The following is a 19,275-nucleotide window of genomic DNA, read 5'->3' as shown; positions in this document are numbered from 1 at the left end:
AACCCGTTTGAAACATTGACACCTGGCCTTTCTCACGAGCCTTTTGCACCACTCATCCATGTAATTTCATCTTACCGCAGTAGGAAGTAGTCATAAAAAACAAGTGCTGCAAGTTACTTCAGTTGCCTCGCAAGGATCAGTTCCGACTTCGCCCAAGTTGCATGGGTGCATTAATACATCCATAGCCTTTGGAATCGGAACACCAACAATGGGCTGTCGATTGGTGAATAGCAGAATGTGGTAAACTACTGCGTACGGGCAACTGAATTCCCAGGTCACTTGAGTTGCATCGACAGGGATCTGCCTTCTTCCATGACACCTTAAGACATCTAGTTTATTTCTAGATGACCATCAGTGCCAACACGTTTGCAGAAGATTCCGAGCAAGACCTGAAGAACACAATGCAAAGCATTCTATTCTCTTACCACACATCTCTGTATACTTGTAGCTCCTTGTCAGACATACACACAAAAATCTTTGACATGCAGGTCTGCAGGACACTACCATCCAGCCATGAGGGAAGCGCTAGATATTAACAGGCTCTCAAGCTGTAAAAGGACTGCTGAACAAATGTATCATCTGCAAGTATTTCAATGCAACAGCCTTCACTCAAGTTGAAGCACGACTACTTCAGAATCCGAATTTATTACAGTAGGTACAGTATTTATTACAGTATGTACAGTATTTACTACAGTATATACAGCATACAGAATTAAAAACACAATTATACAACAAGCATAATGAGCAATATAGAGAAAATATGAACACATTGAACAGAATAGCGGCATGCTTTAACAATTCCACACGTAATCAATAAGAGTACTATAATAAACTACAGTACATGACAATTCAAATGCACACATAACGCAGTATATACACAAAGGTGATGTAGGACAAGTTTAATCCAAATTAAACTTTCTGAATGCTGTAATAAATGTGTGTAAGTCATCAATTTTAAAACAAATAGTAGTGAGTTCCACAGTGAAAAAGTGCTGAATTGAGCAGCTTGCTTGCAGTAGTTAGATGAACTAACCACAAGTCACGAACTACGGTCGAATCTCGATAATTCGAACTCGAAGGGGCCCGAAAATTTGTTCGTATTAAAAGAAGTTCGAATTAAAGGAAGCTAATCGAATGGAGGACTTAACTGCAGTGGCGCATGTGCACTGAGCTAACACATGAGTGGCAAGTTCCACAAGATCTCTTCACACGTAATTACAAGTTACAGTCACTTGTACAGTGCTTGCAGTGCGACAGGAGGAGGTGGGTGCACGTGTGTATAATTAAAGGAAACACACCATGTCCCATGACAATTGCTCCTTTGAACCTTTAGTATGTTTCACCGTGTAAGAATGCTATATTGGGGCGAAGTTGACTTTCGGGAACCAACATTGCGCAACGCGCCGTGCTTTCCACACTCTGAAGACACACGCAAGGATTACAAAGGCAGAGTCGGCGCCATTGCTAACAGCGGCGAATTGTTTCAATGAAAAACACTGCACAGAACAGCAAGAAGCTTAGTAGCGAACGTCAAAGTAGCTAGGCCTAGTGTGGCTCCGGCTGCCAGCAGATCTGTGTGCGAGAGCGCCGGTTCGAGGCGACGCGATAAACAAAATGGCAGTGGTGGTGGCTTCGATTAATGCCGTTTCGGACCTGTGGTCATTGAAAAAAGTCCAGAAAATCAGACAGCGGAGGTTTTTTGCATCAGAAATTTCAGTTCTTATACAATGACTCTATAGGATACATGGCGGTGCCGGAACAATAACAGGTCACTCACCCGTCACTAACAGAAGTAATCGATGATGCACACCTGCACACAATTTTCCGCAACAGTTGTTTTTGTTTCTTTTTCTTCGTGCACGACGTTGAGGAGTCTCTCCTAAACTCTTCCTGTATGGCGAGGTCTGAGGAATGCTGGTCGGAGGCGCCACCGCGTGATTTGGCACGCTGAGAGCATTGTCGGAGCACAGTATGTTTGAATTAACTGTCACAAATGCTTGCGCATTTGAATTAATGGGCGTTCTCACCCTTTGGAATAGACATAACTTTGACGGGACCACGGCATCAGTTCGAATGAAACGAATGTTCGAATTAAGCGTGTTCGAATTAACGAGATCCAACTGTACAAGTCCAGGAACAAGTCACCACAACAGACCTTGAGAGTTAATGCCAAGACCTACACAGTCACCCATACTTGTGCAGTGACGAGAGCTTTTAATTTAGAACTGGCTTTCAGCCTAATAGCTGAGACATTTCCACGCACCGTGTGTTTTGCATCTCTCCACAAGTTACATCAAACTGTTCACAGCAACAAGCAGACCTTTAGAAGTAGTTCAAGAAACTAGAGACTGGAATCTAGACAATATGAAATGATGTTCAAGCATACTTAACTGCTCCTTTCCATTAGACTGAAATTATAACTGAAAGTGCATCCTGGTTGAGGGTCGCCTCCATGAGCACTTAGTTCACTTTGTGAAGGCTACGCTTTCGGACTACAACTACAACTGGTCAATGCCGAACTGTCGACTGTCCTAATCAAAGTAGAAATAATTCTTTGTTATCTTAATCTGACATTCACTCATAACAAAGGTACGAAAAAACTGACAGCACTACATCCATCAATTTATTGAAATGGCTTTAACCCATTTTGATCAATGTCAGAAAATTTGAAGCTACTATGGGAGAGTATAGAAGGAGGTTTTAGAGAAGTTTTGGACACAATGAAATAAAGTTTCAGAGTTATGCTGTCAAAGTAAGGTGCACAAGGCATCAGCAGACACCCTGAAGCAGACACAGTTCTCATTGACAACAGACCAGTTCAGTAGGCCATGTCGGCTACACCAGTTCAATGCACATTCAGTTCGAGAACTTGCTATTCGAAGTTGTCGAATATTAGTTCTCTGGTAGAGATAAGAACACTTATTGCAGTCTCAAGGGAGAATGATGGGCATGATGATTGTTCCGACTGATTCTGCTGAATAGCTGCGGTTGCTGTGCAGGGGCACCAGTTTATAGGCAAATGCATGGAATAGATAGCTTCTGCTTAATAATTTTCGGTCGTTCACTAAGCATAGCTCACTTTTAGGCAGCTCGAGTATGAATCAGTTACGGTTTATTAGTTGGCCGATCTCACTATGTATGCATCCCTCTACAACAATGCGCAGTGGTGTAGAATCCCTGCAGCAAACACAGCACTGTATGAGCATCTAGCAACATGTTGTGCCACTGTTTCATTGCTGCTTTTGCTATGGTGCTCCAGATAATTGAAACCAGTTCTTTATCATTTACAAGATCCTCAGTAGCAGGTCTAAGTGTAAATGGCATTACAGTCGAACGCCTCTACAACGAAATGACCTGTATAACGAAGTATTTCACATGTCCCGCCGGAATTCCTATCTTTCATGTGTGTTTCGAATGCCTCTAAAGCGAAGAACACCACAGCGAATTTGCCTGTACAATGAAGGAATTTAGGTGTCCCCGATGGCTGGTTAGCTCCTTTACAATGAACACATGTAGCGGCTCTGCATTTGCCCTCCGCAGCCACCAGTGAGCTGCGGAGCGCATAGGGAGCACCAGACGGCACTGCAGCAAAGACCGCGCGGGAGAATCTAAGGTTCGCACTTTCCATGGCAACCGGTTGACATGCACGAAAAAAATGTGCACGGGAGCCGAGCAGTCAAATATTTTGGTGAGCGGCATTAGAGTTGCCTCAGCAAAAAGAAAAACTATAGGCGCAAGGATCTCAGTGCTCCTGCTCGGTGGCGTAGTGAGCTGTCGGCTGTGGGAAACTGTCGACTGTAGTGAGCTGTAGACATGAAAACGAACAAGGCCGATCTCTATGAACAACACGCGCAAACGCGCCGACGAAGCCGGCAGCTGAAGCATGCCATTTTGCACCTGTCCACTTGGGAGCTGACGAAATGACGTAAACTTCAGCAAGTGCTTGCCGGCACTTCCCTTCTCCCTGCATGCGCACGCGTTTACGTGCCAGCTAACCGAGTTGAACAGACGTGGTTTTAGCCATCTTCCCTTTGTTCCTCGGCGCAGTTGGAGCTGTGTGTGGTGCAACATTTCAGGATCACCACAATGAATGTAAGCAGCGCAGGAACATCGAAGCACTAACAGTTCTCCCTTGATAGAAAGTCACAAATTGTCAGTGCTGTCGTGAGTGGCCGTAAAAAGAAAGACGTTGCAGACCAGAATGGGATCAGTGCATCGACACCATCCACATTCCTTAAAGACAAGGACAAGATACAAGTGCAAGTGACAGAAGGTGAGACAGACCCGTTGTGGAAGAGGATTCGAGCCGCCACTTTCAATGATGTTGATGCCACCGTCTACACGTAGTTAGCAGACATGAGCGCGAAGAGGGTTCCTGTCAGCAGACCTTTGCTCTGCGAGAAGGCCAGGAAATTTGCTTGTGCATTCAGTGTTGAATAAGTTAGACATGAAGCATGTTCAAGGTAACCAGCCGATGGCTGAGGAGTTTCAAACAACACCATGGCATCATTTTTAAAGCCGTAGTGGGAGAAGAAGCCAATGCATCGAGCGATCCTGCCGATAGCTGGTGCAAGTCGGAGCTGCTCAATGTGCAACAGGAGTACAGACCAGCAGATATCCTAAACACTGACGAAACAGCCTTTTTTTATTAGCTGCTCCCTGAGAAAACACTCAGCAAGAAGACAGATTGTTGAAAAGGCGGCAAGAAGTCGAAGCAACACTTGACAGCGCTGTTTTGTTGCAACGCTGCGGGTACAGAGCAGCTAAAGCCACTTGTGGCCAGACGGTCTGCAAAACCACGGTGCTTCAAAGGCATGCATAGCCTTCCGGCTGACTATGTGGCCAACAAGAAAGCCTGGATGATGGCCGACTTGTTTCAAGCCTGGCTTTTCCAAGTGGAGAAAATGATGCGGCAGCAGAACCGCAAGATTGCCCTTGTTGTTGACAACTGCGACGCACACAACAAGCTCCCGGTGCTAGAGCATGCGAATGTAATTTTTTTTGCCACCAAATTGCACTTCCCCTGTTGCAGCCATTAGATCAAGGCATAATAAGGTCTGTGAAGGCACACTACCACACACGAATGCTGCAGAAAATTCTGCTAAACTTGGACCACAAGGTTGAGCTGCCAACAAAGATAAACGTTGGCCAAGCCATTCAAATGATTACGAGTGCTTGGTGGAGCATGCCACCAGATGTTGTGCGTAATTGCTGGCGGAAGGCTGGATTTGCTACAGCTGAAGACGGCGCTAGCGACGCACTTGACAACCGCACCGACGATGGCGACTGTTCCCGTTTTGCTTCAAAGCTACATGAATCTCTCCACTCGTACGCCGCCTCTTGCAACACAGCAGCGGGAGTGACGGCTGACGAATACATCGTGGTTGACGACAACGTGATGATCTGCTCAGAATTGATGACTGACGACATCGTCGAAGCCATCAAGGACGGGAAGGAGGCGAAGACCGACACAGATAGCAGTGATGAAGAGCCTGCAGGCGAAACGAGAACACTGACGACAAGCGAGGCAAGAGCGGCATTTAACGCTCTGTAGATGTACCTTGCGTCACTTGCAGATTTTGCAGTGGAGCATGCCGTGAACCTCGATGTGATAAGGTCGGCTGCAGTTGCACATTGCATCGGACGAAGTGTCTCTTTAATTCATGTTAAATCAAGGTTTTCTTTTTCTGAACGTGCTTAGCTCGCTCTATTGCATGCGATACAGTGCACGACCTATACAACGAAGTGACCTGTATAATGAGGGATTTTGGAGGACCCAAGCTCTTCATTATAAAAGCGTTTGACTGTATGTGCATTTGTCAAAATACATAAGCTTGATTTCTTCCTTTTTTACCAAAAGACCCCATGCAAATTTCATATCTTATGTTTCTTCAGAAATTAGAAAACATTCTACTATATTCAATATTTGGTAGTCATTTTTTTAGAATATATGTATTTGTAATGAAGAGCAAATTTCAATATTCGGACACCCAAGCCATAATTATGCATGCACTGCCATACAAAATGGGCCATTCTGTGGAAATTTCGGACTACTTAATTCCGTGATTCATGATTAGGCTCGTAGTCTGCGCTGTATGATCCAAATCAGTCAAAGCATTGGTTTGTCATGACTTTGGGTCATCTCACACAACCAGACAGCTGCATCTAAAACCCAACAAGCGATCATATTAACATACGAAGGCCACTCAGTGCTATACGCATTCACTATTCTAATGTGAATTTCCTTGGCAGAACTGCCCTGCTTGCATAAAGACTGTATCACACTCCAACACTAAAGCTTGAAATCATGAGAATATGCCACGTTTGCGGATGCAAAACAATGGCGGAACCCGGAGCCGATACTCTGACCATGCTTGCCTAGATAGATGAGCTGATCAAAGGATATAGAAAAACCAGTGTCCAGCTTTTGGTTGCAGCTGAGTTACAAAAATTTGTGACCGCCCCTTGTATTTTGCACAAGTAACTGTATGTCAACATCAGAAGTACCACTTTATTGTACACTATGAGAGGGCTTGAAATGGCACGAGATATTCTCTGAGTGAGGGTGGTGCGATGTCAAAGTGTGCCGACACTTGACTGCCGTACAGGCAAGTGCGGCAGTTAGACAACAGTGTTGCAACTTTGTACATTCGCCCCACCCTCTGGTGCGTCATTTTTGTATTCCTCTGAAAATCAACAAATGCAAAATCTGCTGCGACTTTGTCTAAGCCCACCTCTATGGCCTGCTGCACAGTGCCCATGCGCTTATTAAAATGCACCTCATAAGGCTGCAAACGTGTGCCATCAAAAGGCGTAAAGAGCAGGGGCAAGAGTGGGTAGGTGGGGCCACCATAGATCACATATTCTTGGCCTTGGGTGACCTTCTCCAAGTTGGCGTAGAGCGCTGTCTCCTTCAGAATGCCTGAAACAAGGTGATACCTCTTGTAAGAGCCTTAAAAGGATAGAGGTTTATGCAACAACACCTTTAATGCATAAACAGAAGCACTGCATGTGGCGGGTGAATTCACACAATGGTGATTGACCAAAAAGGTACCACGTGAGTTCATAAACTGGTAACAGCGAAAAGCAAGTTTGTTGAATGGCCAGTTGCACAATTTGTCTGCTAGTCATGCATGTGGTGCCATCTCTGTGCTTCAATGGGCACTGCTTCACCATGCACCGATGCCCTGTTATGGTGTGTTCAGATTATTGCTAACACACACAGGAGAGCGATGCGCATGGCAAGAAGAAGTCAGGCACAAAGAGCAGGCAGGGGAGCAAGGGAGAAAGCAGCATCCATCTTGTACTTCACACAATTATCCCAATCTACAATACCCACAATTATCGTGCAGCTGGCAAAATGTAGAGAGCCTGGAGACCCACTAAGCATGTCATACTGATGACAATTTTGTAAGGTGCTGCAATTTAAGATGAGCCACTCTGCGCGAACACTGAAACCATATTAAAATATGTTCACGACGACATTCACCAGAAATCCTCGGTCAAAGGTACGCAAGTATGCAGGGGAATCGCACAACACAAGCATCTACAGTTTGAAATTGGTGCCAGTGCTCCTTTAGGCCTAAACTTGTGGGAAGACACCTTTGGCTCTTTCGTTACAGCAAGAAATGTCCCATTTTCAGTGCTTCTATGTTTTAACATTTTATTTCAGGACACAGTAGTCGCAATGTATACTGTGATACATACATTTACAGCCTGATCACTGGTGTTTTCAACAGATGTACAGCAGTAATAATTGCTTGCACAATTTTCTACAATTTTTATGTAATACTTCAAAGAAGCACCATAACGAACACAAAAAAAAGTAAAAATAAAGTACCATATTTACTCACATAATGATGGCACCCCTGAATTTTGTCATCAAAATTCGATTTTTTTTATTTCCTGTGTAATGATCGCACCCCGAACTTGCCGCAGCGATATGTTGTGTGCCAAGTCTAGGTAATAATGATCGTGATCTGTCGAATGCTACGCGAACGACTCTTCAAGACAAACCAAGCGTTCTACATGCACCAAACATTCTTAAGCAGATACCCCTTTCATTCCTTTCATCACTTTCCGCAAAATGTAGAGAGCCTGGAGACCCACTAAGCATGTCATACTGATGACAATGTTGCAAGGTGCTGCAATTTAAGATGAGCCACTCTGCGCGAACACTGAAACCATATTAAAATATGTTCCAGACGACATTCACCAGTAATCCTTGGTGAATGTCGGTGAAAGCTACTACCAAACTTGCCTTTATTATGTGTAGATAATGGTTGTGGTAAACAACAACAACAAAAAAGGTGCCTTTCGATTCCCGTGTGCACTCGTGGGCACGCAACAAACCACGAGCGGCAATGATAGCAGCCACGTTTACACTGATACGTTAGAAGTGTACCCTATTCATACACCAATGCTTGTAACACAGCTAAGATATTTGCCCACCCTTAGCGGAAACATGCCATATTAGGATAGTAGTGAAGACAAATGCTGCAGTTTCCGCAGCATGCCCGCCTTGTGTTTCTATGTCACTGGCAGCTAAGCGCGCCCATATGTTTATGTCCCCTCAAAGTGGACATGGCTACGTTATTGCCGTAAAGTTGCCGATATTAACGATATTATTCGTTACTGATACAGAAGAAACTGTTTCAATGCACGTAATGTACTCATGAGAAGAAAAAAAATTTCGTTCGGCACGTTCGGCTTGCTCCGCGGCCCGCCATTTTTGTTTTGGTGTCCCGCACTACGTACAGTGACAGCCGCCTATTTGTTGACCTGTTGTCACCCCGCAGCTAACGCGGGATGAAAATTTTTTGTTTTTGCGGGAAATTTAACCTGTGTAATGATCGCACCCCTGAATTTCCGTCAATTTTTTTGACAAAAAAGTGCGATCATTATGCGAGTAAATACGGTAATAATTTGCTATCTTTAGCATAAGTACTGATAGTAAAAAAAATCTTAAATATACAAAATATGCGGCTGGTTCTATAGTTCCAAACTTTTGCAAGTCAGATCACAAAAAAAATTATTATGAAGACTTTTTGGCATCAATACTAGTCATAGTGATGCCCATGCTTTGCAGGAAAGCAGTAGTTTCACAAATGTGAGAATGGGTAGGTTCCTATTGTAGGGAGAACATTTGCTTCTACTCATTGCAGCAGGCACCTGGTTTGCTTTTTACTGCATACTTTAGGCCCACAAAGCAATGGTTGTCGGATCAGGGAGCATGCACAAGCTTCCTTTTACTTGAACATTGCGTACTATCAGCTTTTCTGTGCGAGCAAGGTGATCCAGTGTGCATTCAAATAGCACTGCAGCCTCCTCATGCTGTGTTCAGTTCCTGTACAGTGCTGTACAGTAATGTCGAGTGTTGCAAAATATTGCACAGTAATGAATAAGGGCACTTGCACAGGCGGTTTTCAAAATGTGAGAGATTAGACAGCTAGTCAAGCTTCGGTCCAAGGTCGGTCTGAAATCGACTGCCTGCTCTTGTGCAAGTGAAAGCCCCACATGACAAGAAGTATTGCTCGAAATAATTTGTACTATCGTGAGCAATATGAGCGGGAACATAGGGGCGCATGTCAGATAGCCTCGAACCTTGCTACGGGCGATATGCGACGGCTGCCATCGGAAACAAAGTGGAAAGGAGGACACTGTTCTAATAACCGTTGGCATTCAAACCGTGCGTCTCTTTATACAAAGGGTGGAACTTCGTATCGCCGGCGCACATTGATAAAGCTATTTGATATTGCGGTTACTGATAACTTTATGCACCGAAGCGTGGCCAATAGCAGCACTGTTTTGAAGCATAAACATTCGAGAGCTACTTCCCTGAAAAATCTGTCCGTCTGCCTGGAACGCGTGACACAATGGGCTCCATAAAATATACATCAGGTCCTACGGGGGCATATCTGAAAATGCCGTATGCTAAATGCAGGAATGGGTGTGGAAGTGCTGTGCCCTCAAAAAAAAAAAAGCATGACTGGGGAAAGAAATGACTTGTGTAAGCTACTGTGCACGTAACCGTCTTATCGGCTATCGGCGGCCAGTGAAATGAGCTGCCATTTCCGACAAACGCAGGCACGGTGGGAGTGCCAACAGTTAGCGGAAGAGCATCAACCTTTCCCGTCTGTTTTCAACAGCGCCATCCGCGTATCACTCTACCTCGGTTTCGAGGCTATACGCCACGCGTTCACGTGTTCCCGCTCATATTGCTCGCGATAGTACACATGCTCTCAAGGTGCTGATGGACAAAAGCCACCCACAGTGGAAAAAATAAATTGCACTTGATATTAGTCAAATACAATTATCAAAATAACACACTCATGAGCACCTACCATTATTTGAGTCAAAGTTAAAACAACCTACACATCAGATGAGACAACTGAAAACCAGAGAGAAGCTTCTGTCTTCACTGCTGGTGTCATTTAAAAATTTAAGTTGCCAAGTCGACCAAAGCACAAATTTTGCGTCTTTTTATTAAAGAAGAGCTAGGAGCACTGGAGGCTAGCTTCGACGGTGCCTCCAGTCAAAGTTTTATTTTTCCAGACTCCGCAATCTGCCAAATATTCTCAAATCTGACAAAAATTTCAGTCGTTATTTCAGACAGTGCATGGCGTTCCTAGTAGAAGAATTCCAATGGAATTATTTAACAACACATAAAAGAACTGTCAATCAAATTGATTGATTTCTATAGGCACAATAATGACAGAGTTAAGTAATGTGGTAGCAATGATTACACTCAATATTACCAGAATGTGTTAAGTGTTTCAGTTAGTCATGTTAACTGCTATGGTGCCTTTAGAGGAGCAATTAGAGGCAACTTCACGCACCAGCATCGCGACGCTGACCCCGAAATGGTCCGTCCAATTGGCAGATCATGCCGTTGGGGCATATCACAGCTTGGTACTTCTGACTGCGATGGAGTCTGTGGCCAGAGGACTGCTCCTGCTGTCCAATCAAAGGCCGGGAAATTCGTCGTGCTGTGGCACTGATAAAAGCCCAGCAGTTTTTCAATGCAGCTCTTCTTTTGTGCACAGCCTGGTCAAAAAAGAAAAAAGAAACAGCTGTAAACAGCAATCTATAGCAGGAAACTCCAACGTATCGGGGGAAAAGCCACAACGAAATAAGGCTAAACATTGCTCCACCAACACAGTGCACCTGGCCGACTGCATATCCCAAATCACCTTAAAAAGCTAGCATCACTGCAACAAAAATCAGGATTATCACTTTCTCTCACACACGAACACATGTGCGCACACACAGATGAAAAATCATGCAGATCCCACATGCTCTGGGAATCAATTTTAAGCGGACCTTTCTTTAGTGTTTACACTGGTCAACGATCATTAGCACCAATCACTACACCAAATTTTGATGTCATTTGGTGGTTTGTGCAATATCGCAGCATGGAAGTGATATTAAACATCTTGGGCGCAACAGTTGTGTTTGTCTACACAGTACGCAGAACATACAAATAGACGTATTTTCTTGCGGCGCTGTCGTGCACTAATGTTCATAGCCAGTGAAGGAGGTTTGCACTGTCATCGCCCCATAAGGCGTACTGCATCGTAGCACAACTGTTGACGCGCTGGATCACATTTATAGTGTCATCCTGATGCAGCAGTGCAAGTAACACAGTGAACAAGGGCATGTGAACGGAGAAGATTGGAACATACTGCTTAACGTTTCAATTCCCCTTTGAGAAAACGTAATCGATTGCACCACTTGCAACGAAGCTATTTCCAGTGTAGAGTTGCAAAATGCACCGAAAGAACCTCTAGCTGACAACTATGTTCCAAAAAGCAGCTTTGCACCTCCGCGTCCTGCGTATGTTGTTTGCATAGACAAACTTGCACACTGTTCATTTTTCAGAAATATCAGAAATGTACCATACCATAAGTTAACATTTTTCCAGTTTAGCCACAACTGCTGTCATGTCTAGTATAGTAGCCAAAGCTGATATGATACGCTTCTGTCGCATTCATGTAAATGCGGCTTAGTGATGTTTTTATATGCAACACATTGTCACGGTGGCTAGAGGTGTAGGTGTGACGTCTTCCCTGTGGGAAGCGTAGTTCAGTTCTTCTCCGCTGCATGATGACAAATGTGGCGCTGCAGTCAGAAGCCTGTTACAAGCAACGCAAGTCGTGTGCTGCTGCAGCGTATTTATCACCGTAGTTAAACTGCAAACCGTCTTCACAGTGACATCACAGAGTGGGGCTCTGTCACTTGCGAAGGTAACATACTTGCCTTGGCTGTCTGTTGTTTCCAAATTTGAGATGCAAAAATAGAGCTCTTATGGTTGTTTAGGTCAGTAAACAAGTTAAACTTAAGTATACCAGGAGGAGCACAAAATCTGCATGAACGAACTAGACCTTGATAATTTCTTGTAAAATGGGAGAGGCAAAATTTTGTTTAACGAAACAGTATGTATAGGTGCTGTATGAGAGTGTAATTCCAGGAAGTATTCTCATACCACGAAAGGCGTAAGGGAAATGATTTCATTTGAAGGAATGTAAAATACTGTTATGCTGCACGGCGGAGCTAAGAAGAGTAGATGGAAGAACTGCACGCGGTGTAGAAAAGGCCCGACTGCCTGCGATCTTGTCTCTACGCCTCCTCGATCATATTGTAAATCAATCCATCTCATCTGCAAAACTTTGGTGGATGGTACTGGGTAATCGCTCTGGACAACCTTCTTCTACAAACCCTACAACGAAGCCAGCGCTTGCTCAGACTACTGCCTGAAGACACGAACATGAACGTACCTCAAGCAGCTGGCGGCAGCCATGACACAAGCATGCAAGATGACAGTGAGCACCCAAGGCAAGTCATCTGCTGGATCCCTCAGAAAGAACTGCCCACCTTTTCCGGCAAAGCTGATGAGCATGTCGATGACTGGCTGAAGTATTATCAAACGGTAAGTGGTCACAACGGGTGGAATGCAACAGCGCAACTTGTTAACATAGTTTTCTTTGTCACCGGAACCGCACTTCTCTGGTTCGATAATTATGAAAGCATGATGGAAGCATGATGACGTGGGAAAGGTTTGTTGCGGAAATCAAGAGCTGCTTCGGAGACTCACTTTCAAAAAGAAAGAAGGCTGAGCATAGCTTTCACATAGAGCACAGTTGCCCAGAGTAAAATGCATTACCTACATCGAAGAAGTATTGAAACTGTGCAGAATTGTGAACACAGGCACGTCGGATAAAGATAAGGTTGGACATCTTCTGAAGGGCATCGCTGAAGATGGTTACAATCTCCTTATATCAAAGGAAGACCTGCGTACTCCGTTTGATCTAAGACTTCACTGATGTGCTTTTGAGGCGCTGAAGGCGCGTTGTGTATTGCCAAAGTTTGGTAGACTTGACATGACCACGGTCACAAGCATGGATGTCTCCTCCTCCTACAACATCACCTTGCTAGTACATCAACTCGTTAAAGAAGAATTGGCGCACTTTCAAGCCCAAGGTGGAGGAAAAAATGCAGGACGAGAGTACCCCCAATACACACTTGACGTACACTGTCTTGAACAGCCAGTGCTTTGCCAACTGCAAACTAACAGTGAAATTCGGCCTTTGCATGATGAACACATCCGTGTCGACACGGCAGAGTTTAAGCATCCTTCGCGTACCTTCGAACGTTGTCAGACTGCACCACCCCAACGCCTTTCTCCCCCATACAGCCAGCCTCAGGCCCCATTTTATGACTATCCTGTGTACCGCAAGCCACCTATTTGCTTTAGCTGCGGTATCCGTGAACATATCACCAGGTATTGTCACTGACGGCAGCAGGAAGTTTCAGGCTTACCAGATCATCAATCTGGAGGCCAAGACAGCGCGCCGTGGCAGACCGCTGCGCCTCTTCGATGACATCCGCATGAACGTGCATCCCGGCGTGAGCCTCCAGCTTCCGACCACAGCTTTACTTCTCCTCCGACCAGCTATCGTCGCTCACGATCACCTCACCGTCGCTCACTTTCACCACCACCCAGCTGGGAAACTAGCTGGTACGACCAATGGAGGTGAGGTCGCGGGACAGTCAAGTAGTCCTACGCCTGTCGCCACGCGCAAAAACAAAGTGTGTGTCTGTGTTGATGGTTTAAACACTGATTTCATTTATTTATTTATTATCACCTTGAAGGCCTGAAGGCATTACACAAGGGAGGGCAATACAAACACGTGTAAGAGTGGTTATGTGCAAAACAACGAAAAAAAAAGAAAAAAAAACATTGCTGATTTTGTATGACTTTAAACAATCAAAGAAAAAATTCGAACTTAAAGAAGTAACACGGCAATACATTCGCAATAAAAGAAACAAAAGAAAAAGACTAGGTGGAAGGGTTGATAAGGGTAGACTATTCCGAGTGGTTTACGATGGGTTCATGAACGAAGTACACTGGGAACAGAAAGTTATTCAAAGTGATTTGTTAGGTATTCACGAAATTTCTTGCAGTCAGTACAGGTAACGAAGTTGTCAGGGAGCGCATTCCAATAAAGGATTGCATCAGGAAAGAAGGAAGTGGTCATGGCAGATGAGGGGCCGGGTAAACGTGCTATGGCAGAGCTGTGACTTATGCGAGAGGAAGTTTGTAATGGTGGTTTAAGAAGGCTGTGCCTTGAGCGTGGGTTGTAAAAAAAAGAGTGCAGCAAGCAAAGACGTGATATTATGCGGCGAGACTTCAGTGTTGGCAGACCTATTGTTTGCGTCAAAGAAGTGACACTAGTGTACCGTGAATAATGTGAAGTGATGAAGCGGGCGGCTCGGTTTTGAATGGATTCCAATGATGCGGCTAGGTAATCTTGGGATAGATGCCAGACAGCGGAAGCAAATTCAAGTTCTGGACGGACAAATGTCACGTAAGCCAACTTCTTTACCTCTGGTGATGCCTTCTTTAGATTTCTTTGTAGATACCCGAGTGAGCGCGCAGCTTTGCGACGTATTGTTTCGATATGTGTTATCCAAGAGAGTGCTGACGTCAAAATAAGATCCAGGTACTTGTAAGATGAAGTGGCGCTGATGTTGACAGAGCTAATGCGATAAGTGGACTGAAAGGGACTGCGCTTTCGGGTAAAGGACATAGATTTGCATTTCGACAAGTTGAGAGGCATGTGCCATTTTTCGCACCATGGCGAGATGGCATCGAGGTCACGCTGCAGGCAAAGAACATCGTCAGAGGAGTTAACAGTGTTGTAAACTACGCAGTCATCTGCGAAAAGTCGTAGTTTACAATGTATGCTTGTAGGCAAGTCATTTACATAGATTAGAAATAATAAAGGGGACAGACAGGCGCCCTGAGGGACGCCCGAAGTCACATCGGTAAGAGGCGAGCGGTGATTGTGGAAGTGTATTGTGTGCGCCCGGATAGGAATTGTTCAATCCATCTGAGTAAGTTATTACAGATCCCAAGTCCAGATAGTTTTTGCAGTAAGAGCTTGTGAGGCACCTTGTCAAAAGCTTTTGAGTAATCTAAGAAAACGGCGTCGATCTGCAGGTTCCTGTCCATGATAAGCAGAATGTCGTGGGTGAATTTGGCGAGTTGGGAATCACGATAAGTGTTTTCGGAAACCATGCTGAAATGGGTAGAAAAATTTATGCTTTCAAGGAATTTCATTAGGCTTGAGGCTATAATGTGTTCTAGTAACGTTGAGGGGATGCTTGTAAGGGAGATTGGGCAGTAATTGGTAAGGTTCGAGCGGCCACCTGATTTAAAAATGGGCAAGATATTAGCTTTCTTCCAGTCACCAGGAACGGTCCCCGTTTCTAGCGATTGTTTGAATAGTACGCAGAGTATTTGTGCTGATATATGAGAGGTGTTCTTCAGAAGCTTACTACTAATACCATCACAGCCTGCGGACAATGATGGTTTAAGACTATTGATTAGGTTAAATATGCCCTCCGCGTATATGTCTAGGTCTGGCATAGTTTGCACTGAAGCAGTAAGTGTGGGCAGGTCAGATTCGTGAATGGGAGCAGTAAATACAGAAGAAAAGTAGTTATTTAGGGCAGTTGCGCATTCATCATTATGGATAGGTTCACCATTGAGGTCAACGAGTTCGATGGTGTTAGATCTGTCTTTAGTGGAGAGCATGTGCCAAAATTTATATGGATTTGATTGGGGAATGAAGAGTAGATTGTGACTGTTAAATTTATCTTTGGCTTGACTGACCTTCTGAATATACAATTTTATGCATGCACGATACCTTTCCCACGCTGCAGTGTTATTACTTTGATTTCCTTTCCTGTAGAGACGTTTTTTACGTTTAAGAAGAGATTTTACACGTTTAGTGAACCAAGGGTTGTTATAGTCTGATTTTGCAACAATAGTGGGTATGTACTTATCTTTTAGCTTTAACATTGCGTTTCTAAATAGCTACCAGTTGGAGTTCACTGAGCGTGACGAAAAAGTGGTCTGAAAGTTTTTCCAAAATGACTCTAGTCCACTGTTTATGGCCTCATAGTTACCTCTCCGGTAGTCAGAGATTAGTTTTTGGGTAGATGATTTCTTACTCAGTGGAAGACGAATAACAACGTGCAGGAGACAATGATCGCTGAAGCCAGGTATCGCGGTAATGGCGGAAATGTCCTCCGCGTGACTTGTAAGAAGTAAGTCTAGTATGTTATCGCCTCTGGTGGGGCATGCTATCATCTGCTGGAGGTTGAAATCTTCTGTTACTTCAAGAAACTGTATTGCTTCAGTAAAAAAGGTCCCTGTTGATACAGACAGCATACTGCAGTTAATCTGGGGGTAATTAAAATCTCCGAAAAGAAAAACCGTTGCATTTGGCAGCTTGTGTTTAATAATTGCTAGGGATTGGGACAGCAAATCAATGTCTGATGTCTCAGTCGATACCGGTGCCACAGTCTCTGTAATGAGTGTTTTGTTTAAGAATCGTCTTGGACACAAAATATTTGCATGGGACAAAAAGACTACTTTTCGTAGAGTTGGGGGCGAACCGCTGCGGCCCGTTGGAGTTTGCTCTACTATAGTGAGTGTGGGTGGACAAGATTTTCCAAATGAATTTGTTGTTTTGGAACACACCACTCCCAACATGATCCTTGGGGTTGACTTTCTTGGTGAATGTGGTGCAATGTTAAGACTGTGGGGCTAGTGAAGTTTCCCTTCGAAGTCACGTGATAACACCCACACCAGTAGTATCTGGCGTGGACAAGCAGAATGTATTTTCTGTGTCTCACGATGTCCTTTTAACGGCTCAGATTGCGGCATTTGTTCTGCATCGCTGTCATGGTTTAATTGAGCTGTACTACCATACTACTCCCAAACCAATGCAATGTTCTTTTGGCATAAACTACAGTGCATTTTAAAAACATTTTTTTTAATATCCATACGCTATCAGGTTCCTTTGTTGAGAAAGAACATGGTGTACCTTTTGATGCTCACTCACTCTCTGCTGTAATCCTTTTTAGCATATAACATCTTTATATGCTAAGAAGGATTACAGCAGAGAGAGAGTGATTGTGAAGAACGGTAGCTTTCTTCTTCACAATCACTCTATCTGTTTCAATCCTTCTGCATGGTGAATAAGCATGACGAGGTTGATGCACAATCTATGAATTCATCGAGCACCACACTCTTCAGCCATGTGCCCCTGACTGGGTTGCTCGCTTCGAGAAACTGACTGCTCTTCTACAGTACTACTTCGTTACAGTTTCCATTGTTGATTTGTGTGTCGTGTAGCCCGTTCTCAATATATACAATTAAGAAAAACAGTGTAAGTGGCATAATTGCTAAAGAAGGCACTGTCCATGCGCTCCAAATTAAGCAGGCCGTGCACCCGGCTGGCGCATTAAAGGGGCCCTAAGGGGCATGCTTTTCAACGTTGCCTTTGTCCTCTCCCGCATTCCTCCCGCGTATACATTCTACACGAAGACAGAAAGCTGAGCTAGTTGGTAAGGATTCATTATGCAAAAAGGTGAGGAGTGCAGACAGGACACAAGAGAAGAGAAGAGGCGTTAGTGTTGTCCACTTCTCTTGTGTCCTGTCTGCACGCCTCACCTTTTTGCACATTCTACACGCTCTCAATCATCTACAGACGCAGTGTACAAGACAGCCGCGGGCAAGCAGCGGGAAAAGCAAAGAAACCTTCTCTTAAAAAGAAATAAGCAATCGGTGATTCACACTTCAGGTGATAGCATGCTCTTACCCGGGAAAACAGTTCCAGGTTTTGCACGTTGAGCCACCTGTGTACTGTGAGGTCTGCAAGGAGGTGCCCAAAGTGGTACTCGATGTGAGACAAAACTTTCCACACTACACTTGATATCACCGAACTGTGGCGGCTGAAGAGCACTTCGAGGTCGCACAGGCGGTTCGGGTCGGCGAGACGGCGCAGCGTCATGCACAGCGCTTCGCGGCCTGCAACTCGAACCCGCTGGGCGCTCTCCACCTCTTCGGGAATCAGTAGAGCTGCCGTCAGATCGTCCAGGTCCGCTTTCTGGAACCTGAACGACCGGTAGAACATGGCGCTGTCCATGTGCTCCAAATCAAGCAGGCCGTGCCTCTGAAGATCCCGCCGTGGTTCCGAAGATCCCGCCATTTGGAGCAAGTACAGGTCTTCTATTTCTCTCCAGTGCAGCGACTGCAGCAGCAGCCCGTCATGAAGCACGCTGTACGGCATCGCTGATGTAGACACGCACTTAAAACGCAACTAAAGGAAATCGGACAAATAAGCGGGATTGCTTGCTTAGCGCCTGGGCAGACCACAAAGGATTCAAACCATGCGATTAAAAGTAGAGAGCTTGTCTTGGCAAGGCTTGATGTAGGCTACTTCGGCGCGCAGCAAACCATGAGCAAACGCAAAACCAATTCTTATTTATTGCTTGGTTCAAATAATAATGCAAACTAAATAGAACAGGCAAATAATTTGGTTCAAATAATAAAGTAAACCAAATAAACAAGCAAATAATTCACGTACCAAAAAAGACATGGTTAGTATTGTCTGCTGAGTCGCACCTTTCGGCAATAAACTCGAGCTTATATTGCTTATATACTGATCGCTGTTTAGCCCCTACCCAGTAACATGGGTTATGCAGTGCTGGCGTAATTGTTGATAAAACGTGTTAGCAAATACGGTATTATGCTGTGTATAGCGGAAAATTCGGTAACGGTGTGTACAGCAAAATATAGAACATTGCGAAATTTGCGCACGCAGTATGCGAGTAGACACACGCATAACAAGTGCCACGCTAACTACAAACATGCCGACCCGCGCAGCATGTCATTAAGAGGTACGGGCTCTCCGAACTTGC

The 19,275-nt window shown here is 44.6% G+C and overlaps 2 protein-coding genes across 3 annotated transcripts in view; both read right to left on the bottom strand.

The window, feature by feature from the left end:
• The window catches only part of LOC126529852 (ankyrin repeat and SOCS box protein 16-like), a 90,822-nt gene that overhangs the window by 71,171 nt on the left and 376 nt on the right, over positions 1 to 19,275 (bottom strand). The window lies entirely within an intron of this gene.
• Positions 610 to 19,269, bottom strand: LOC126529940 (uncharacterized). The gene is made up of 3 exons (XM_050177410.2): positions 18,174 to 19,269; positions 10,839 to 11,046; positions 610 to 6,922 (listed from the first exon to the last, which is right to left on the bottom strand). Exons 1-3 carry the CDS (start codon positions 18,642 to 18,644, stop codon positions 6,522 to 6,524), a joined length of 1,080 nt encoding a protein of 359 aa, XP_050033367.1. The 5' UTR covers positions 18,645 to 19,269; the 3' UTR covers positions 610 to 6,521.

Source organism: Dermacentor andersoni, chromosome 5, assembly GCF_023375885.2.
Source record: "Dermacentor andersoni chromosome 5, qqDerAnde1_hic_scaffold, whole genome shotgun sequence".
NCBI lineage: Eukaryota > Metazoa > Arthropoda > Arachnida > Ixodida > Ixodidae > Dermacentor > Dermacentor andersoni.
This window is presented reverse-complemented; position numbering and strand designations above follow the sequence as displayed.